Genomic DNA, 24,091 nt, shown 5'->3' on the forward strand with positions numbered 1-24,091 from the left:
CAATGCAATGACCTTAGCCAACCATAATAGTGTCCATTTACTGACAAGCCTTAAAGGTGACATTATGCCCCTTTTCACAAGATGTATTATAAATCTATGGTGTCCCCAGAATGTGTCTGTGAAATTTCAGCTCAAAATACCCCCCAGATCATTTATTATAGCTTGTCAAAGTTGCCCCTTTTAGGGTGTGACCAAAATCACACCGTTTTTGTGTGTGTCCCTTTAAATGCAAATGAGCTGCTGCTCCCCGCCTCCGTTCAGAAGAGAGCCGGTCCTTTACACGTGCTTCGGATACTCCAGCAATAACAAACGTGAATTTCAGTCAAATCTCAGAAATAACCCGTAGCGGAGTGCAGCCTTACAGAGAGACTCAGGAAGAGGTTCAAATACCTGTACGTTTCTGAATGGTTATGGATACACGGATGTAGTTGTTGTGGAGTTGATTAATCTCATCGACTTGCATGTAGGCTACTACTGACTGTCATGTTTAACTTTTATAAGACAGCTGTGATTTTTTTTGGTCAAATAGTGTTCTATGCTCGTCGGTGCAGCCAACGACAGAACAGTTTGCATGCTTTGCTCGAACTTTTGCTATTGCGTTTGAACTGGTTACACTGTTGTCGCTTGCGAAAACCAAATGGCGGTGCCGTGGGTGGAAACGTCCAGATTAAGGGGCAGTAATATTATGATAATATCCCCTTCCTACGTCAGAAGGGGAGCGAAATCAGATCGGCTTAATTATTGACATGTTTGCAGAGAAAGGCTTACCAAAACAAAGTTACTGGGTTGTCACTTTTCACGTTTTCAGGGTTGTAGATGCACAGGGGACCCAATTATAGCACTTAAAAACGGAAAAAGTCAGATTTTCTTGATATGTCCCCTTAAAAGGAGCCGCTCCTTAAAAACAGATCATTTAAGACAGATGGTTAGAATGAGGGTTGAAAGTAATCATTTTTACACACACACACACACACACAGAGAGAGAGAGAGAGAGAGAGAGAGAGAGAGAAAGACATATGAGAAACATCTTGTTATATATATTTATATATTTCTAAGTGTGTAACATTAGTTAAAACATTAACCTAAAATTTGACTAACAATTTCTGCCCAGTTTAGACTGAATGTTTTCATTCTAGCAGTTTATTCTCTGTAAATCCCTGTGCATTGGTTTTCAGTGAAGATTTAAGCATCATCAAAAATTAAATAATGCTTCATTTCAAAACAATTTCTGCAGGTTGCTAATGAAAAACAACTTTATGAGTGTTTTTAACAATGTTCCTTTGAAATGACTTTATTACAATAAAGCACAGATTATCTTCCATAATGACTAGCCATTTTCAAACTGCAGTGGAAATAGGCTCTACTCTTCAGTAACTATGATAATAAGACTAAAGCTGTCTCCGCTGTGCATAACGTAAAGTCATATATTTTGGAGAATGTTGCCCTCTTCTATGCTAGAAAATGTTGTCCTTGATGCTTTCTAGTACCTCTTCCTCGAGAACTTCTACTGATAGAGTCAAAGCGAGTGAGAGAAAGTTTTTAGTTGAAATGTAGTTTTAGGTAGTCATAAACCCTTGAAAAAACTGAACCTGTATCAGCAGTATGGTAATGATCTGTCAGTTTGTTTACACTTGGGCAGCATTTTGGGATGTACTCTATGATATAAAATGTGGCTTAAGGGAAGCCACCAGGGCTTGTTTTTTTATTTCTTTATTTATTTCAGATTAAGTTTCAACTTTGCTCAGCTGGCCTCAGCACTGTTTATTACCTGCAGAGACACACGCACACACACACACACACACACACACACACACACACACACACACACACACACACACACACACACACACACACACACACACACTTCAGCTTCAGCCTGGCTAAAACGGTCTGGAAGCTCAGGAAGTTCTCCATGATTGCTGAGAATTACATCAGGATTCTTACTCACATCTTTTCTTCTATGGAAATTGTAATTGTGTCCCCCTGGTACTGTGCCCTCAAACAGCCTCACATATAATTGAATTTTGAATTTTTATCTAATTATATGACATTTCCTCATCTGAATTAGCTGAACTCAGGTTGAGCGAGCCTCTCAGGATTTATGCACTCTTTAAAAAAAAAAGTAACATACCGCTAATACTTTCATATACAAATATTCAGCAATTGATAAAAAGTGACAGTAAAGACATTTATAATGTTACAAAAGTTTTCTACTTCAAATAAATGCTGTTCTTTTGGAATTTCTTTTCATCAAAAATCAATTCAAAATGTATCATGGTTTCAAAAAAAAATATAATAATAATAAAAATCAGCATATTAGAATGATTTCTGAAGGATCACACTGAAGACTGAAGTAATAATGCTGAAAATTCAGCTTTGTCATCACAGGAATGAATTATAATTTAAAATATATTAAAATAAGAAACAGTTATTATTTAAAAAAAATATTTCACAATACTTTTGTTTGACTATTTTTGATCAAACAATTGTAGCCTCGATGAGCATTATAGAATTAACATTAAAAAAAACCTTAGGGACCCCAACTTTTGAACGGTAGTGCGTGTACCTACATATACCTCAAAACATGCCATGATATTCCTAAATTAAGGTAGTACACAGTATGTTTTTGTTAGTGTAGTAGTCTCTTAAGCCCTAATTGTTTTCTGTTGTTTATTGCATCAGTCCTGCAAAACTTTGACAGTCAGAACTTTATCATGAGTCATGTGCTGTACTGCCTACCAATGGACAGGATGTGAATTGCAGGCGCTAAAACTATAACAGCACTTGCACACATAGACAGTATAAGAAATGGACACAGCGACCCCATTGGATTCAACGGAGACAAGTGAAGTCAATTAGAAGCTCTCACTTCCTGATGGCTGACCGTACTGCGCAGACTCAAACTGAGCTTGACGACGTAGATGTGACGTGAGCAACCCGTCTGTCTTCTAGTAGCTGTGCCAAGAGAAATCTGAATCATTCCCTTCCGAATCTTGCAGAGACGGAGAGTGTGAGTAGGAGGTGTCCATGAGCTTGGAGCAGGAGAAACTTTTGCTACGTACTCTGATTAATTATTTTGTCATTTTGCCTCCATGTCCCCCCGATTGCCCGCGAGCTTCTCCTCCCGTCCATACAGTAATTTCTCTACTGTGCGACAGAGAGTCGCGTGGTTATGACGCAATCGTTAGCCTATTTTTACAAAAACGGCTTCTACGGGGCCATAACGTAAGATACAAGGTAATGGAGCCTTTTATACATTTTCGTGTTTCTTTAGAAATAAATAATGGACAAATGGAGTCTTTAAACGCCTCAGATGTAAAGTTATTCGCTGTCAAAGTGACGCCAAAATGAATGGGAGTCAATGGAATGCTAACAGCAGGTGATGGTCTGCTAATCAATGGCGGCGCCTGGGGAAGCTTGAGTTTTTTCTGAAAGATTACTCCCTTGCTTGCACACTAGTTCTACCAGAAAGACTCGGGGGGGGGGGGGGGGCAAAATTACGTAACAAAGCATACATTTATTAATGGCCCAGCAAGCAAATATTGTGATATAAGTTCTTTGGCGTAGGCCCCATACATAACTCACAATCCGAGGGTAACGGAATCTGCATTTCCTGCCTGAAGACGAAGGCAGAGGCGCAGCCGACCCCTGGGAGGAATGGACAGGGACCATCCTGGTGGTGGTGGGGAGGATGGAGAGGAATGTTGGCGTCAGCATCTGCGAACTCAGACATGTGTAAGTACCGATCTTTTATACTACGAGTATTAGAACACGATTGGTTAGATGAGAAAGTAATAAGTGACGTAACAATTAAGTCTTGCTGGCAGAACTTACGCTAAAGCTTCCATATCTGAAAATTAATTTCTTTAATGTTTGAATTCCAAAAATGTACTTTCTTTCTGCTTAAGACCACAAACGGATCAATCTTTCAAGCAACATAAAAGTAGTCCCTATGATGCACTATATTCCAAGTCTTCTGAAGACATATAGATTTGTTTAAGAAACAGATTATTACTGAAAATATTAACATCCTTGGCATGTCTCCACGGCTTGTTCACAGGAGTAAAGATGAGTAAATGTTTATTATGTGCTTAATCTTTTGAATGAATCAGTTAATTGATCTGATCTGAAATGATGTAGAAGAACAAATACAAAGACAAACCATACTCTGTATGATAGAGATTGATTTGCATGTGATGTTTAACTCAGTCTTTTTAAAACTATTAAAAAGTTGGTCACTGCAACATTGAGATCTTTATGTTTCTCTGTGTAGCCTATATTGGCCACAGAAAAAAACAAAACAAAAAAACAGGCTTCAGGCTTTTCTGTCTGGTGTTAAAATATATACTAGACTATAACCTGCCCCACTCACTCAGAGCCAGTGGAATTGATTATCTTTGTGTGAACTGACCCAGTAGCAGACCAACCAAGCAAGTGAGCAGGTATGTAGGCCAACCTGGCAATTATCCGAGAAGTTCAGACTCTCTCTCCTTGTTCAGCTTTCTCTCTATTATTTTGGGTATATTCTCCTCCAGATGTCTTTAAGAGTGGGATTTTAAAGCCAGGAGAGGCTCGGTTCTGAGAAAACTGTGGGAGAGAGTGGTAAAGTGATCTCAAAACAACAAAAGCCGTACTATAAACTTGTTTTCTAACAGGCACTTTAATAGGCTACTATTGATCGTTCTCAAGTTGTATGTAAACCAGAATGCTCCTTGGAAGGACAGCACTATGAAGTACCACAGTAAATAATTTAGACTCATGGAGGTCTATCATTTTTATAATTATTAATTTTGTGGCAATGAACAGAACGCCATAGAGACTGTCAACAGACCTTAGATACAGAACCCAGAAAATTCCTTATAAACAACCATGAGATGGCAGCAAAGGCTTGGCTAAAAATGAAAACTTTCCATCAGAATATTTAACAGCTTCAAATCTGCATTTGTTTCTAGAAAATCAACAACATGTAGCCTAATTAGAAGCCATAAAACATAGCAAAATAATTACTAAAATGTTCCAGTTGTTTGGCACACATGTATTTTATTGTCATACGTAAGCTCATTGTAAACAGTCAGATGTGATGCTTGAAATTCATCAGATGTTACTGTGATCAAAACCAGCTGAACTCTTCTTTAAACATGACTTTATTATGAATACAATGCAACAAGTCATGGAAAGTCCTGCTGAGAGAGATGTATAAAGGAATAGCTGTCAGTATGAGACATTTAAGAACAAACTGTAGGCCTACGTTGGTAATTGGAAATATTATCAGAAACAAATTAGGATTAATAAATGTCTTTAGTAAATTTTAGCAACTAAACTTCTAGATAGAGTTAGCCTAGTAGTATTAAATAAGGCAAGCAGAACTATTATTGCTCACTTTGGTTTCATCCCAGTGTCCCGAAACTGTTCATCAGAAAGATTAATTTACAGATTCTTACAGTGAAGATTTCAAATGACATATTTCGCCAGTAGGTGGCAGCAAACGATCGACTTGAATTTGCCTGTCTGCAAATTTTTATTTGTATACTATTTCATCCATTGTGTAAACTGCTAAATTTATAAAGACATACAAACAAACGGCAAAGACTGCGAATTGTGCAATCGACAATTTCGTTTGGTTTGAGGTTTGTTCAAATCATTCAACACTGATTATTAGGATTGCCTAAGTATTAAACTTTGGCATATTGCTTGCTATGAATATTTGTGCTACGAGCATTATACCTAAAGATCGGCTTGTTGAGGTGGTGCTAAATTATCCAAGATTTGTCTAGCGAAAAACATGCTAGAAAAAGAAAAATCCCATAGATTTACATTGAAGAAGGCATATGGACCTGAATAGCATACATAATTGAGGATAGACTCTTTAGACTTGGGTGACTACCCAAATAGAAACATGCTAAAAACACTTACCTTAGCAACAGAAAAAAACCTGCTAACTATACAAAACACTATAGCATTGTGGGAAACACAAGCACCACTCACTTTGTCTCTGTGACATATCACTGGAAGGTGGAACAGTCAACGTGTCCCTGAAGACACTGCACAAAAATTTTTGAGGGATTTTCATTCTGTCAGCAGGGTCAAGGCACTCTTAATGTGGAACGCAATGAATCAGTGAAGAGCTCGCTGATGCGGATAAATAACAGCAATGGTCAATTTAGTCTAGCGAGAAAGGAATGTTTAATGGAGACAGAAGAATGTCTGAAAGACATGAACCACAAATACAATAAAATAACATTTGGACTCGCTCTTAAGAACCCAAATAAGAACCGTATGACATTTTATTTCTGCCCGGTGGCTCCACAAACACGAGAGGAATCTCAGATGTGGAATATAGCGCTGTTGACGTTGGACGGTCACATTGTCACACTATTAACCACCATCCATCTGGAGGTGGGAAGAGATACGCTTCAGATCTTCCTACAGCCATCATTGCTTTGAAAAATAAATACACAGGCTGACACGTTGTCGCATTGAAGCTTTTGTTTTATGGGGAATCTGCCTGGTATCAATCTGTTGGGGGAAGATAGCGGAAGCGGATGTGGTGTGTTCTGAGCACACAGGACAAAGAGGATGCGCGTCGCATGCTGACCAGATTTCATCAAAGTGAGAGACGTGCTGCAGGGCCTTTATGTCACATAAAAGAGATAAGCTTCAAACAGACCAATCTGAAGCTGGGCTGCAGGCCTCCATGTGGGGTGTGGAACGTCAGGTTTAAACCATGAAGCAAGCATATAGTTCTCTGTAGAGTGATGGAGAAAGTTTGAGCATTGCTGTGATGGAATCAGACGGGTAATATTTTATGTAATAAAATACTGTACGATTATCATTCATATGCTATGGTATGAATATTATGGTAGTGTCCAAATCCATTACCATGGTATGTGATGCAAGAGGACAATAAAAGTCGGACAATGATAACAATGACAATGGTTAACTGAAGAGAATTGAGAATGTGAGATCTCTTATAAGAAAGAAGTGAAGTACAGTACGTATATCTGGCATCATTCTAGATGTCAAGTGTGATTTTTTTAGGTTAATAATGCTGTTAATGTTGAGTCGAAAATGACTTTTACATCTGCATAAACCAAGAAAACAATATGAATAATACAATAAGCAATCAAACATATAAATGATAATGGAAATAAAACTTAGCATACTAAATTTATAAAAATAGTAAGTTATCAAATAATAAATGTCATTTTCTATATTCAGCCACTGTTTGAGTGTTTGCCAGTTTAATTTGGTCCAGGCTGCGTTTCATGAAAACAAAATGAGTGAATATAAAACCCTGTTTCTTAATGTAGAAATTGCCCATCTGCTGTACCGAGCGTGTGGTGTGTGTTTTTGGATGGGATAAGATGTTATTTTAGCTCCAGAATGAGAGATGCAGAGAGGAGCTCACGATATAAATTATGTCTGTTTCAGTAATCAACCTCCACAATTGGGTGAAATTAACACAGACACACCTGTCAGCAGGGAAAGAGAGAAAAACAGCATGTCGAGAGAGACAGAGATAGAGAGAGAGAGAGAAAGAGAGCGAGAGAGATGTAGAACAAATGAGATTAGGCAGAATAATCAATGAGACACTGATACTGATCCCTGAGCGGATTCACTGGCATGGACAGATTGGCACAATTAGACAGGAAAGGGCTGATGATATCATAAGTTGTGTGGAGGGCACAGATGGGCTCTACCCAGGAGACAAGAAGGTGAGAGGAAAGAAAACATTGGAACAGACCCTCATAGCTGAGATGAAAGCATCTGAAAAAGCTTGATGTGTGTTAGTTTATGGCTTTCAACATTAAAAGAGGGAAAACAGTGTCAGTCTAATTCGTTCTCACACCTCTTAGTGTATTGAATAGGCTAAATAATATTATAATTAAATGTTCAGAATGGGGTAGTTTAGTCTCAAATTTCAGTCAGGGCTGTTCATAGTAAGTTCTTCATAATATGACATCCACAGGACGCATACAATACATTTATAGACAGCTTCATGACAGCTTTTTTTTCCTCACCAGAAAGATGCGAGCGTGAAATCCCGGAGTGGATCCACAGCAGAGTGATTACTGCAAAAAATCTCTGTTGCTCCCCTCCACTCATTTACAATGCTCCGGACCTGTTTTTAGTATGTCCGCTGCTAGTGTCACGCTAATCTTTAGACTTTGGCTGTGTCCGAATTATACCCTCATTCACTATTCCCTACATTAGTCCTCTAATATAGTTCACTTAAGGGAGTGAATGAAAAGTGAGTGAGTGAATTTGGACTCTGGCGCTGAATCAAAAATCGAATACTTCCCTATTATATAGTATGTGAAAAACAGTACGGCAAATGAGTAGTACTCAGCAAACTGGAAGCTCCAGTAGTAAGATGGTGAAATTTAATCTTGAAGTCTGTTATGGAAACTATGTATAAACCTTAATTAAACAATTTAATAATCAATGTTTATATGATGAACATTTAATTTAGGCTTTTATTCACATATAAACATTGATCAGCAAACATAAACAGAAGCTCAACCGAACCTGCTTGACGCACAGGAACAAACCTCTTGCTGAAGCTCAAACGTACTGCGTAACACAAGAATGAATCTCATTGGTTCTTGCTGAAGCTCAAACATGCTGTCTGAGCAATCCGTTTACCACAACTGATGTGTGAGTTGATGAATGTTTATATGTGAATAAAGGCCTAAATTAAATCTGTTCATCATATAAAGCAGGGATAGACAACTCCGGTCCTGGAGGGCCACTGTCCTGCAGAGTTTAACTCCAACCCTAATTAAACACACCTGAACAAGGCAATCAGTGTTTTCAGGATTACTAAATAGATACAGGCAGGTGAGTTTTTATCAGGACTGAAGCTAAACTCTGCAGGACAGTGGCCCTCCAGGACCAGAGTTGTCTATCCCTGATATAAAGCAATCAAGTCTCTTCTGAAAATCTTCTTAATTCATTTGGATTCGTTTTACAATTTCTTTATGAACATTTTGAAGCGTCAATGTGGTAGTTGTGTAGCTGTCAATAGAGGGACAGAAATCTCTCAGATGTCATCAAAAAGATCTTCATTTGTGTTCTGAAGATGAATACAAGTCTTACGGGTTTGGAATGACATGAGGGTGAGTAATTCATTTTTGGGTTAACTATCCCTTTAAATTAGGTTGATAATAATATAGCCTTCATATACATTATAAAAATGTAAAACAGAAACATCTTCACTTGTGGTCTCAAGATGTTTGGACCCCAATGCTTATGAAAGTACCATGGTATTTACTCAGTTGAACAGTAAACTGACCAAAGCTGTTTTGATTATAAAATGGTTTGCACTTATATGTAATGGTTTGATTTTTTTATTTTATTTTTTCTGAAATCAGGCCAATTTAAGAAAAAGATTTTTAGAGAAAGATTCAAAGAACTTGGGTATCATCTCATGTCTATGTGTTATGTGTGTGAACAAAATAAACACGACAGTTGTTTTCAAAATCTTTTGATCTATATAATTGACACAAGGGTTTTTCTTTTTAAAGAACATACAACAACAATGGACAGATCATTTCTTCAGTCTCTTCAAAATGTTTTACTTTCAACCTTAAACACAAACTCCCCATTATTGTTCATTTAAAAACAAACTAACAAAAATAATAAACTATATACCAGAATGGATTTTTTTTTTTTCATCTCAGCACATTTTGACAATATCAGCAACATTCATCAGTAAGGAGAAAGTGGCAGTGCCACCATTACGCCATTGCACCTACAGGTGGGACTGTTTTCCTGACCTGGAGCCAGACCACTAACTGTCAAAGATTTAACAAATGTGCTAAAGACAGCTGAGACTGATTTCAAAGCATATCACTCTACAGATAGTTAGTGAATTGTGCCATGGCACGGGTGCTTTTCTTCAACCACATCTGATGCAATCGATCAACAAAACAATCCATAACACTGCCTGTGGGATATTTCTCTGTTATCGACCCCTGGTCATGATGTAGTCATGCGGACGTGGCTGTGTGCGTCATGCAAAGTGCAGCATTTCTAACTGTAAGAGTAGGGGTGTTGTTCTCCATCTTAATGACCCGGTCAGATCTGTCCACCACTATACAGTGGCTGAAACTGCAGCATTTTCTCTGCAGTGCTCATGGCAACCTCAATCCTCATTCAGGACAGTTACGTCACTTCCTGTAACCTCTACAAACGCAAAGTTCATTAATAATTGGTCAAAATGCGTCATTCTCTCTTAGGCCTGAAACTCAATGCAAGTACGAGAACGCAAATGCTTCTAGCTATGCTCAGTTTCACGTTGCTTTTTGAAATGAGTTTCAATACATAGTTCAGACTCTAAGCAAACACTGATTGGTTCTTCCAACACTATGGCATCGGCCAATCAGAAGTACTTCCTAATCCACGTGACCATATATATCGTACCCTAGCCTGTGATCGGCATGCTGCGTGATTATAAAAGCTTCTGTTATTCCTCCTCCTGCTGGTTGAAATAATCCACTCCGAGAGTTGTCAGGACCGAAATGTATTTAATAATGTAAGAGAAGCAAACTGATGATCTACTATCATGGCGGAGCAACAGTTTGAAGTGAATTCTAGCTGAGCAAGCTTGTTGAAGTCCAACTCTCAACATGTTTATAGCTACCTGGACATGCAAATATCCAAAGGTAACTCTATCGCCCCCTTGAGAACTAAGGTGTGCTATCGCTACATTGCACGCAAAAACACACATTAGTATGCATGATGGCATGTTATTTGCATTTACATACTTGCATAGAGAATGATTCTTGCCTACAACTGACAGACTTTCATTGGTAAAAGTTACGCAAACGTTTGCTCGTTGTTGCGCAACACCATTTTTCACATCAACATTGTGTGCGTGCCATAAACAATCCAACTTGTCCGCTGATGAATAGCAGGGTGTGGGGCTGGGAAATATTTGAGACACACATACAAAATGTGACTCACTGAACTAATCTGATCTGACATGGATGCAGCATGTATTGAGTACACGTGTAGTTTCGTATTGTGAGTTCTTACAATGCTTTCTCTGAAGTACACTCACACATAACACACACATCTCTATGAGGTTGGAATCAATATCAAATTAACAATGTCCAGAAACCCCTCCACATCCCTCTGGTTTCGAGTCTTTCATTCTCTGGCTTGTCTTTTCCCGCGTGTAAAATCCCTTTCTGAGATGACGGTCATTATATATATCTGTCCCACGGATTAGAGCACATCGTTTCGTAAAATGTGCCCGTCTCTTTCTCATTGCTGGTGCATTAACGTTTCATTCCATATATTGCTCTAGTGCCGTTGAGGGTCTTCAAGGATATACTGAAAATGTGACTGTGGTTAGTAGACGTTTATTTACATCCAGAGTAAATACATGTTGGGCTTTCTTTAGGATGGCCCCCGAAACCCATTTGTGAAGCGGAGTGTGGAAACTATTACAATAAACGAGAGAGAGAGAGAGACAGAGAAAGAGTGAGACAGCTGGTCTTCACAAAACAAGACTCAGTAAATCTTGTTTTCAAGATTAGAAAGCTTTAAAACAAAGGAGAACACACTGTTCTTTCATTTGCTTTGATCGAGTGTTGAAGGACATCCTCGAGCTTTGAGACGTCTTATCTTCATGGGTCTTAATTAATAAATAAATATAACCTAAAATATTTTTTGAATAAGGAAAAACCTTCATGTTTTGTTTGTTGGGGTGGGTTTTCATAGCTATTGTTATAGATATCATTGAAGCATTCTCAGAGACCTTTTTCACCACAGACATAAAGACAAGCAAAAGACCAGCTCTAGGGGTGTCATATATCAAATAAGAGACAAAAAAGTACACAGATCTAAGAATATTATTCCATGGTGTTCTTATTCAAGACAAAAAAGTGATGCATTCGCCGGTTTCTGTTGAAGTTTGTACGTTTGTTTTGGCAATGTGACTAACCCCGCCCCTCCACAATCTAACCCTGTCCTGTACTCAGTCCCAGTTGGTGGAAATGCCTGTCAATTATCGCCTAAGCAGGACTGTGACCAATGAGAGAAGGTAGAGGCTGACGCAAGGAAGGTTCTGGCTGCTTTTTCCATTCACCACCTTCTTGATCCCTGGCTGATAGGCGTACACTTTGGGTTTGTCCGTGTTTGGGGCAATTAAACGCGGACCACGGGAACATTGTTCATCGACACACATTCCACTTCCTGAACCGCTGATATCATCACCTAAAGATGAGAAAACAATGAGCTAAAGTGAGACAGAGTTCAGGAACGTTCCACAGGAATGACCAAGCTACATTCCAGGGATGGAGAGTAACTAACTAAGTAGCAACGCTTTTAAAGTTAACTACATTTTTGGATCCTGAATGTAGACTTTTAAATTAGTTTTAAATTTGATTCATTTTAGTGAATCGGTTCATTTTAATGAACCTTAAAAAAAAAACGGTAACACTTTACAATAAGGTCTCATTTGTTAACACTAGTTAATGTACTAACATGAACTAACCATGAGCAATACATTTCGTACTGTATTAGTTAATCTTTGTTAACTTTAGTTAATAGAAATCCAGCCGTTCATTGTTTGTTCATGTTAGTACACAGTGCATTAACTAATGTTAACAAATACAACTTTTGATTTTAATAATGTATTACTAAATGGATTAAAAAATTAACATTAACAAAAATTAATAAATGGTGTTGAAGTGCAGTTCATTATTAGTTCATGTTAACTAATGTAGTTAACTACTATTAACCAGTGAAACCTTATTGTAAAGTGTTATCAAGTCAGTCAATTAGTATCACTTCTTTTGTAGCAAAATAAGTAGTTTTCAGTTCTGTTAAATTAGGATTTTTTTGGTGTATTAGACAGTACTTACTGGTGTCCTGGAAGTCCACATCATTTCCATTGATGGCATACTTCAGTCGGTTGATCATTATCTTAAGCTGCATGATCTGTTTGCGTACAGTCATGTCTGGTTTAGTGATGTCGATCTCCACCTCAGGATTATTGATCTGACTGGCCAGCCCGTCTCCCATCACTTCAGGCAGATACCTGACAGAACACGACGCAATAGGAAAACAGCATGCAACCATCAACAGGCAACATCACAGACACTAAAATCTGAGTACATGTCTTCTGAGTAGCAATCTTTCCATTGCTGATAATATCTGTGCTCCCCAGCTTTTAAAAAGCTGCAGATTTTGTACTATAAAACGCTATTAAATAATCTACAGAGAGCCATCGTGTAGTCACTGTACAAGACAGTACAGCTGTGCAACACTGTGTGTTTCTATTAAAACTGAGGTTGATTGAGCTGTTCATGTGCATTTACCTGTCCACATTCATTCCATTCCAACATCTGTCTACATCACTCGGTCCAGACTCACGATCCACACACAGTTTTCTGGGCAAATGGACCCAGTATTGCATCATATCCCTCAGCATTCTGGACACATCGGATAACTGAGAGAAAGAACATGTGATATCACAAATATGGCATACGGCAACAAAAAAATGTTGGCATACGGCTTCTGCTATTTTTTATGCATTTACAAAATGATTCTAATTTAGATTATGCTAACATTAATCATTGAGCATATTATTGAGCCTGCAGTTCACTCTAATATTAATACTATATATACTGTATCCTATTTGATGCACACATTTTTAAGGCCTCTAAATTATCACCATGATCAAAACGTTGCAAAAAAACCTGTTGCATGCAATATGTCTTCTGTCATCTGATTTATAGTTCATACTTTTTTAGCAAGTATTTTTTAAATTATTCTTAAAAGGTCCACATTCAGTTTGTGGTACGCATGTCTTTTTACTGTGAAATCTTTACTGATCTTTATAAAGTAAACGTAAAAATAACTTTTTATATTGTTAGTGATATTTCAAGATTAACACTTACTGGACTGAAGCAACTTTATTTGATTATCCATATGTATAGAGAGAGTGAAAATGGATATTTATAGGCATTTTATGTACATGCTATACTGTTAAAGATTTAATTGATTTACATAACAAGCTACTGTATCTATATTAATATCATTAACTGCACCAATTTGACTATATTTGAGCCTCTGAACTTCTTTCACAAATTCTTTATTTTTTTTCCTCATCGACTTTGAACTTCATATTCTCCTATGTCATACCATATGAACCATAAAAGACCTATCAAATATTGTACTCAACGAAAAACATATGAAAACCTTCTTCTTCTTTTTTTTTTTTTTTGTGTGTGATTTTGTTTTTAAAAATATAAATATATTTTTACAAATTAGATTTTTCTTATTATTATTTTATATGTCAGGCTTTACAGGTAAAAAAAGAAAACAGTTTTTGAATGAATCTTTTGTGACATTTTGTATAATGAACAATTTTGTTACTGTGGTGGGCTGCCACTTTATGTTCAATGTAAAATCTGGGTCCAAAAACTGCTACAGTACACCATCTAAACACACTCACCAGTTTCTCCAGCTGGGCTTCTGGGGTGCTGCTAACTTCTTCTGCTGTGTTTCTCCCTCGCTTGATCTGGTCCTCAGTGACGGAGCTCTGAGCAGGAGAACCACATGCCTGAAGCACCTGAAGAACAACAAATCATGGCATTGGTTTTGGCACAGGGTTCTGGTTAACTTTGGTTCAAGATATATTAATGAATTCATGATATATAAAAGGTTAAGTCAGTTAACTTCAGCACTGACCTTATTGTTGAATGTGTTGCGGTTGTCTTGCATGTAGAGAATAGCTTCAGCAATGCGTTTTGGTAGAGACAGAACCACCGAATCCACACTGTAAGGCCGACTCAGTTTGTCAACCACCTCCAGCATAGCATCTACACACAAACACAGAGTCTTTCTTGATTTGAAGCAAAAAAAAGGATTTGAAAATCGTACAAAAAGACAGAAAGTTCTAAGACTGTGTACTTAATGGCTTTAATAAGGGGAATAACTACAATCCCACGAAACATTGCAAATGTCAATCAATTAAAAATATTAAATTATTAATTTAAAGGCAGGGTAGCTGATTTGTTTCAAGACCATTTTTTTGTGAGTTTGGTTGAAATTCTCTTGATAGCATTCACCACGTTAACTGGTCTAAATGTATTTATATGTATATATATATCATCTATGGAAGGCGTAGGAAAATGTTCATCCAATCATTGAATTTGGTCCGAAAGCAATGATACGATGTCCTAGCACACCTTTTACAGTTCCTCCTGAACCAAAACAAGCTTATGCTGCGTTCACGCCATAACTACTGTAATTTGGAAGAGATGACGTTATACTCGGAACGGTTTGTGACTCGAATTTATGCATTTCAATGGCAACACCATCAACGCCGAAATGAACCAGTCAGGTGGTACAGGTCAGCTCTCTTTAAGTTGTTTATGTTCATAATAGTGGTGGGCATAGATTAATTTTTTTAATCTAGATTAATCTCACTGTAATCTTGGAATTAATCTAGATTAATCTACATTAAAATGGCTCATTTGAATTCTGCCGAAGGCATTCAGAATATGTGTGCTACCCAAATAATGACTAAAGGGCACGTGTTTCTTAAATACAAAGTGACATTTAAAAGAACTTCTGAAGAAATACCAGAGATTTATTTAATTTTTATTAAAACTAACATAATAAAGTATGATTTTTTTTTTTTTTACTTTGAGCAATGATGGAGCTATAATAGACTCTTCTTATGAGCATCTAAAACAAAACAGCTCCTTGGAAAAAATAAAAAATGTAGCCTAATATTGTAGTAGTTATAAACAAAGGTCTATTTTTAGTTCAGATTAACATTTGAGGGCAGCAATTGTATTCATAATGTCAAAATAAAACCAACGTAATGTTACTTGAAAGCATTATAGCCTACTATTCCTGCCAAACTTCCATGGTTGCAGTTAGTGTTACTACAGTAAATCCATGGTAAATGTTGCTGATCTGTGGACACTGGATAGTTCATTCATGGCACAATGTTTCTTCCTGGTTTCCACGCGCTGTTTTATCCGTTAATAACAGAGAAATGTGAATGTTTCTCACTAGATCTCGCAGCGATGTTATTACTTAAGTAGCGAATTCAAATTATTTATTTACTGGATCTCTTAGCGCTGTGTAGTAACAGTGTCGCTTGATCAAGATCGTCTCGCGCTGCTTTGGTCCAAACTGATAAACTGTCTGTCAACCACACAATAACGAGTAGCTCATTTTCGTTCCGCTTACATTACGTTTGGCATTTGATGTCGGACAATGTTGTGGTCACGCCAGCGTCTCTTACATTATGAGCGTGCTTGCTACGAACACCAAACCGAATCTGCACTAAAATATCAAGGTGAAAGTCATCATAGCTTGTGTAGTATAGACCCAGCTCCCAACCCAACTTTGAGAATAGATTAACGGCGATATTTTTTTTATCGCCCGATAAGAGTCTCACGTTAACGCAGCACGTTAACGCCGATAACGGCCCACCACTAGTTCATAATTATTGTAATGTCATGTGCTTTGAGACATAAGTTAATTTAACGCCATCTCTCGTGACGCTTTGCAAACTCTTGCAAACTGTGTGCGTTCATGTGTTTTGAAGAACGCCAACTTTGGAGACGCTCTGAAGGGCTTTCAAAGCTAACTTGCAATTGCTAGCCATTTCAAAAATTGCCTACCCTACCTTTAAATTTGCTGTATTGAGACCGACTCATTTGCAGTGCTTCATGGGAGAGAGCATTCCATGGCATTTTGGTACAATTTGCTCGCAGCGACTCTCTGATTGAGATTGGTGGCATTTTCTTCTCAGCACTAGGAATTCCACTGTCAAACACGATTATTTTTAAAAAATACGTTGAAATAATGAGAACTGATGGCTTCAGCAAAAGAATACCATCAACTAACAACCTTGGAGATCAACACAGGTCTGTCTTCAAAAGTCTAAAAGTTAAAATCAATCCCCCTGAAGAAAATGAATGGAATTTTTACTTCCGGAAACCGACTGTTGCATTTTATGGCCCTGTCCCAAGTGGCACACTTTATATGCACTTACGGTCTTATGGACTTACAATGGCTGCCGCGTGCACCAGTCTACAAGACCGTAGGGAGTCCCATTTGTTATTTTAGGTTTCAGAAGTGTCCACGAGCGCAATTTTCCCAAATTTTTGCATATCCTGATTTTGATGAATTAGACACATTCCTGGGTCAACATATTTTGTTGATCCTGGAACAACATTCCTGTCAAAAAATGTTTTATCCTAACCATATCCCTACCCCTAAACCTAACCCTACCCATAAGTTATCCCTAAAATCAGAGGGAAATGATTGGCTGAATAACACTGATGAAGAAGCACCTAACCCTGGTTGTAAGACTAAACTTGACATAAATTATAAACTTTGGATTGGTTGATTGGAATGTTGTTCCAGGATCAACAAAGTTGTTGATCCAGGAACATGTTCTACTTGGTGAAATCAGGTTCTGCAGCGAGCTCCAGACAGTCAAAGCGGCGTTACATCACAAAAGGGCGGACTCATAAGAAGACTGCAAGTGTTTAGGGTGCCATTTGAGACAGGGCTTATAAGGGTCTATCTTGGCCCCGCCCACCTGCCAGGTTCCTCCACTCAGAGTCCAGATCCGCTTGATTAGCAAGGCAGCCCTTCATGACATTCTTACAGTAGTTTGAGCAGGGCTTGGCAATGGTAACGCCGCTACAGTGAGGACAGTACGTCAGCTTCATGACGGCACGCACACATTCAGTGCTCAGAGACACCTGCAAGAGAGAGACAAATAAATGAAAGAGCAGCGGAAGCATATCTATACTGACTCATGTAACCAAAGAAAATGTCCTGAATTGTTATGAGTCACACATAATAAATAAAATTGCCAATTACAATCCACAAATAAGTCTTTGTCAGTTCCTACAGTTTCCCATGAGGTCCAAGGATGTGGGATGATACATTTTTATATTGCATAATATCATGCTTCTCTACAGATAGTCTCTGAGAGTAACCTCATGAGGTCAAAGACATCTTTCACAATATTCCCACTTTTTATCAGAAACCTCCACCCTTCTGATGTCAAAGCATGGGATTTATTAAGGGCCCCTTAGGGAAAGTAGTGCAACTCGGAAAGAAAACTTGACATTTGCTTGTATAGATATTTAAATGAATCTAATTTCATGGATATTAAAAGGCAAAACTAGTTTTTGTTTGGGTGTAAATGTAAATACAGTCAGCATGACATTTCGTTTCTGTACATGTAACTGTATTCGTTCTGTCCTAACTGCATTGGGCTGCATGAAACATTGGGGCAGCTGTGATTCAACTTTGACACATTTTCACAAAGCTGAATGTCAGTAACTGTATACTGCAATGACTTATGTGAAGCAACCGGTTCTGAACAATCTTTAATCAAAACCTTCCAAGCGACCAGACGAAACACTTGCAATCACATCCTTTTATTCTAAATTCCTTTTATTTATCCTTTTATTCTAAATTCTGAGTCGTTCATATAGTGATGCGGTTAAATTTGTATCTCACTGAAAATTATACTTTTAAATTCAAATCGAAACAGACAAGTAACCCCAGATGACATCAGCGCAGTTAATGCTGAGCAGCAGTTCTGTCATGCAGTGTGTGTTCAGCCTGATAAAAGTAGACTCCATGGTGCATTATATTAAACCTGGATGAAAAGTAGATGCTATGAGACGAGCAACAGTCAATTCTGCTGTGGCTTCGTCGGCGGAGCAAAAAAAGACAGCGTAAATGGCAATATTGTGTCTAAAATGTAAGTTACTCCAAATTAACTTTTTGTTTGTTGAACTGTAGTAATGTGACTGGGAAAGGCGCCACATGGGTAGCAGATTCGCTTCGCTCTAGATATTAATATGCACATATACTTGGAAATCCGGCAGCATCAAGGGAGGAAGAAATTTTTATCACACGTTGAGATATAAATAACTGGACTGGACCGAGGTAAAAAGATTTGATTCAGACTCCTACACACACACACACACACACACACACACACACACACACACACACACGCACACACACACACACACACACACACACACACACACACACACACACACACACACACACACACACACACACACACACACACACACACTCTTTAATGAGGAGAGAAGAGAAGAACCAGAAAAATAAGATGAGATAGGAATAGAGAATAGACAAATGGAGTGAATGTGAGAAGGATGTGTGAAGATGCACAGGAAGCTCCGGGGAGGAGGGAAAGTGAGGACAGGAGAAGAGTGTGAGAGAGGGAAAAGATAGAACAAGTTGAGGGAGGACAATATGGCACATTAAATCCTCTGAGCACTCATGATTCATCAGATCAGAGCAGGATAGAGAGAGTTCGCTGCCCAGTATACGGCTCAGATTCAGTTCTGACACTGGACCCACATTTAGACTTCAGACTCGTGGACTTCAGTGGAATGCCAGGCTGGACATTCAGCAATCTCAAGATAGTGATTCAACAATGATTTACATTTTTTATGAATCAAATGAATTGATTGAACCAATTTTCAAATGTGTTATTTGCTCATTGAATTGGTCTGGGCATTTCATACCCTCTTTAAGCTGTCACCTTTAAGAAATTATCTCATAATTTACTCACCCTCAAACCATCCTAGGTGTATATGGCTTTCTTCTTTCAGCAGAACACATTTTGAGTTATATTAAATGATATCATGGCTCTTCCCAGCTTTGTTATACCATTGAATATCGTCAGAGTTTTTGAAGCTCCAAAAAGCACATTCATCCATCATAAAAGTAATCCATGCTTATGACGTATGACGTAGGTGTAGCAAAAGATAGAGCAAAACAAAACACCGTTCACGATTTAGAAGTCTAAAATGAGAAGTTTTTAAAAAAAAGGATTTTGATACAAGAGAAGAGGAGCAATGTCCTGCGTCATACGTCGGGTCAAAGGTCACCATTCCGCCGGAACTCGATTCTCTCGTGAACGCACGTACGGTCGTTGCCAGAAGCCAGTTATTATAGTTTATAAAGTTTTAAATATGATATAATATTATATTGATAATATAAATATTTAAATATAATATTTTGCATACAAAAACCTATCACTTCGCTTCAGAATGCATTTATTAACCCACTGGAGCTGTATGGATTACTTATGATGGATTATGATGGATGTGCTTTTTGGAGCTTCAAAAACTCAGACACTATTCAATGCCATTACTAAGTTGGGAAGAGCCAGAATATACTTTAATATAACTCCGATTGTGTTTGGCTGAAAGAAGAAAGTCATATACAGATAGCTTGAGGGTGAAGAAATTATGGGATAAATTTCCTTTTTGGGTGAACTTCTCCTTGCATGTTAGTATCTTTTGAAAGGGTACAGCCCCAGAACCTTTTTTTCTGAGAGTGTGCTGAACTTGATATGAACACTTTTTTTCTGTCAGGATATGACCTTTAGTATTGTTTATGCAAATAATTATTAATGAGCAAAATCATGGCTGCTGTAAAAACAAGGATGAGTTGCATAAGACTAGTGAACTATGCTTAAGGCACAAATATTAAATATTTATCTTACTGCAACACTGTGATGTAACTCCACATCTGCTATAATTTAGGCAATGAGAGAGATTTGATCAATGTCAATATGATGCATAACTGTCAATATGCCTATATAATGAGAATGTAAATGTACATTTTGGATGAGCTTGTTCATATAATCATATTTCAAGGATATATAAGAGCCTGCTTACCTCACTTTTGTGAAAATACTTCCAGCATCCCTCCTTCACCTTTATTTTTTGCCTCCTATATTATTTATTATTACTAAATTCTTTATCTATTATGTTTTTGCTTTAGTTCAAGGGGAGGTCTAAGTCCTTGAGCAGAGTCTCATATTTAATATGCTTATTTAATGTGCAAGTAAAGTATTGTAGTGTGACCGTATATGACATGTTAATCTCAATTAGACTGAACTGGAACACATGAGAATAACTAAATCATTTATGTGGGACTGTCTGGAGAACCAAATTTGCAGAAATGAGTCATACTTTCCAAACGCTGCTAATTTGTGCCCAGAGATTCTGAACATTGTAGGTTTAAGATTTTAAACCACTGAAACTTGCAGAATGATTTAAAAAATGACCGCAGATGGAGGAAAGAATGGTGTGAGACGAGTTCATCCGTAATGTAGAGATCAGTTTGAGTTAAATATCCATGTCTCTCAAAACCAAGCACTCACAGAATCTCTAGGCCTGTATTTTACTTGCCATCTAGTAGGGGGTGTAACGATACTCTCATGTCACGATTCAATACATATCACGAAATTGAACCCATGATACAATATTATAGATACGATTTTAGACGAATATGCTTGTACTCTGTCACTAGATATATTTAAAATAATGTAGGCCACTTTTTACTTGTAACATTAGACATTTGGCATTATCAGGACCCACAAATATTCCCCCAATGCATTATTATACATTATTCAAAATTATATATAGTAGTTTAAGGTACTGACACTAATACTCTGAAAACTTGAATTTATTTCTCACACAGTAATTTTTATTTTGAGTGAACTACACAATATATATTGTCACTATCCACAATACATAGGCTATTGATGCATTTTTGTATTGCAATATATTGTTACACCCCCTGCCATCTAGCCTCTGCATCCTAATGAGAACGCCATGGCACATTTGCCAGAATCTATTTGGCACCAAAATCCCAAAACAAAGGGCTTAATAGAATTAGCGGTTAACCTAATGCTACGATAGCTAGAGGTTAATGTCGGCAACAGTATCTAATGTAATCCTTTTATCTGTTCCCATCTTATCGCCTCACGTTATTAATTTCAGCTCTGAATCAGACACCCCAGTGAGCAGATTACACACGTATCACTGATTCCTGATAATTAGAAGGAACTGCTGGAATATGTGTCAGGGAAACATACCAAAGAACCACAGTGAATCTGATCAAGAGCTTTGGAGTAACAAAACAGAAACGAACCGAAACATGTTTGGAACATTTTTCTTGGACAGAAATTAAAAATTGTTGGACTAAACCTCCCTCACCAAAAGTAGTTCAGAGTAGTCCAGATTAAATTAGACTTAATTAAGCTTATGGGCTACTGTCATATCTGTTTATCTAAAGTGGTTGAGGAAGTATGCTGTTTTCATGGAAAAACCCTTTAAATCAAGCTGAGGTCATGCATGCCATTGGGCAACAAATGTTGTTAAAAACATGTGGTTTCCTATGAGATACAAAGTTATCTTTCTCAAGTGGGATTTACTAAAGTTGAGATGTTTCAGCTACACGATCCTTCAAGAAATCATTGTAATGCGTTGTTTTAGTGTTAAAAACATTTGTGTAAATCATTTGGAATTTTTTGTTTCAGGAGTCTTTGATGCATAAACAGTGCAGCATTTATTTGAAATATTTTTTTTTTTGTAAGAATGTAAAAGTCTTACGTATATGTCACTTTTGATCAGTTTAATGCATCTCATATATATGATATAGACAATGATCCCTTAGCAATGTGCCTTTTTACAGTCAAAGATATTAAGAAAAGGCTGTGTGAAATCCAACACTATCTCACGACCAATTCGTACGAATTCGTACGAATGATAAAAAGATGGCTAATTCGTACGAATTCGTACGACCTCACTCGTACGAATTTGTATGATTTGTCTAAACCCACGTGATGGGTAGGTTTAGGGGCGGGGTCAGGGGTAGGTCATTCGTATGAATTCATACGAATTGGGCAATTCGTAAAATATGTATGATTTTGCAAAAATCTTACTAATTCGTACGAGTGAGGTCATATGAATTCGTACAAATTAGCCACCTCGTAGAATTTGTACGTTTTCCCGTGAGATCGGGTTGGTGAAATCTGTCACATTAAACATTAACATGGGTTTCACATTTAATTTATACTTGAGATCATCACCTTGTCTGTTTAAAAAAATGTAATCTTTATCAGTATCTAAAAGGGCAAAAATCCAGTCAGATAAAGTTAGAGTGCCACTGAGCTATTTCACAACATTGGGTGACAATTTCAGAGAAGATAACTTGTTCTCTTGAGAGCTGAGACTATGGTTAAAAATATCACTGGAGCTTATTGCTCTCATTACCCTTTTTGTGAACAATCCATAGTTATATTTTGCTTTGGGGAAATTAGTAAAATCCACATGAAGCAGAAGAACAGATTCAGAGATGCACATTTTAGTTAATAAAAATTGTGCAAGGTAATAATACTTGTTTTCAGGGAATATATTTTGTAGGGTCCGAAAGTCTGAGATCACATTGAACATCTGGTTGTTGTTTTTAAACTGGAGCATAGATAGAAGGAAATGTATGAAAAATGCAACATGCAACAAAAAAATATTTATGATTCTGCAGTTTTTACAATACTCTAATCAAATACACAATTAGTGACATTAATGATGTGAAATAGCCAATGTTTTACAAAATATAAACTCAATTTAAGATGCACTATACTGTTAAAAACTTTGGGGTCTGTAAGATTTTTAATACATGAAATCTTTTTTGATGAAAAATATAGTAAAAACTGTAATATTGTGAAACTTTTTTACAATTTAAAATAACTGTTTTTCATTTGAATATATTTTAAAATGTAACATTCCTTTAATGGCAAATCTTTTCAGGATCATTACTCTAGTCTTCAGTGTCACATGATCTTTCAGAAATCATTCTAATATGCTGGTTTGATGCTCAAGAAACATTTCTTATTGTTATCAATGTTGAATACAATTATGCTACTTAATATTTTGTGAAAGTTGATACACAAATAGATAAATAGAAAGCATATTTTAAAAGAAAATAAAAATACTGTACAAATCTTTTGTAACATTATAAATGTCTTCACTGTCACTTTTGCACTTGCACTTGCTGAATAAAAGTATACATTTCTTTCCAAAAGAGAAAAAAATTGTGTTGACCACAAACTTTTGAATAGTGGTGTATTCTCTGAAAAGAAATCTTAATATCTAATGCAATTTCTCAAATACAATTGATCTTATTTAATGATGTTAAATGAATGTGCATGTTTTTTTGCAGTGAAATTAGCAATGTTAACACACACATC

General features: G+C 37.2%; 1 protein-coding gene across 1 annotated transcript in view; it reads right to left on the bottom strand.

The window, feature by feature from the left end:
• Positions 1 to 9,471: 9,471 nt before the first annotated feature.
• gpc1b (glypican 1b) overlaps positions 9,472 to 24,091 on the bottom strand; it is a 79,154-nt gene continuing 64,534 nt past the window's right edge. The window contains exons 4-9 of the mRNA XM_084120372.1: positions 17,585 to 17,750; positions 14,707 to 14,837; positions 14,471 to 14,587; positions 13,332 to 13,462; positions 12,876 to 13,051; positions 9,472 to 12,225 (exon numbers count right to left, since the gene is read on the bottom strand). Coding sequence (XP_083976498.1) covers positions 12,017 to 12,225; positions 12,876 to 13,051; positions 13,332 to 13,462; positions 14,471 to 14,587; positions 14,707 to 14,837; positions 17,585 to 17,750 — 930 coding nt within the window. The 3' untranslated portion in view covers positions 9,472 to 12,016. The remainder of the gene's footprint in view (positions 12,226 to 12,875; positions 13,052 to 13,331; positions 13,463 to 14,470; positions 14,588 to 14,706; positions 14,838 to 17,584; positions 17,751 to 24,091) is intronic.

This window comes from Abramis brama (genome assembly GCF_963993115.1).
Source record: "Abramis brama genome assembly, chromosome: 7".
Classification (NCBI taxonomy): domain Eukaryota; kingdom Metazoa; phylum Chordata; class Actinopteri; order Cypriniformes; family Leuciscidae; genus Abramis; species Abramis brama.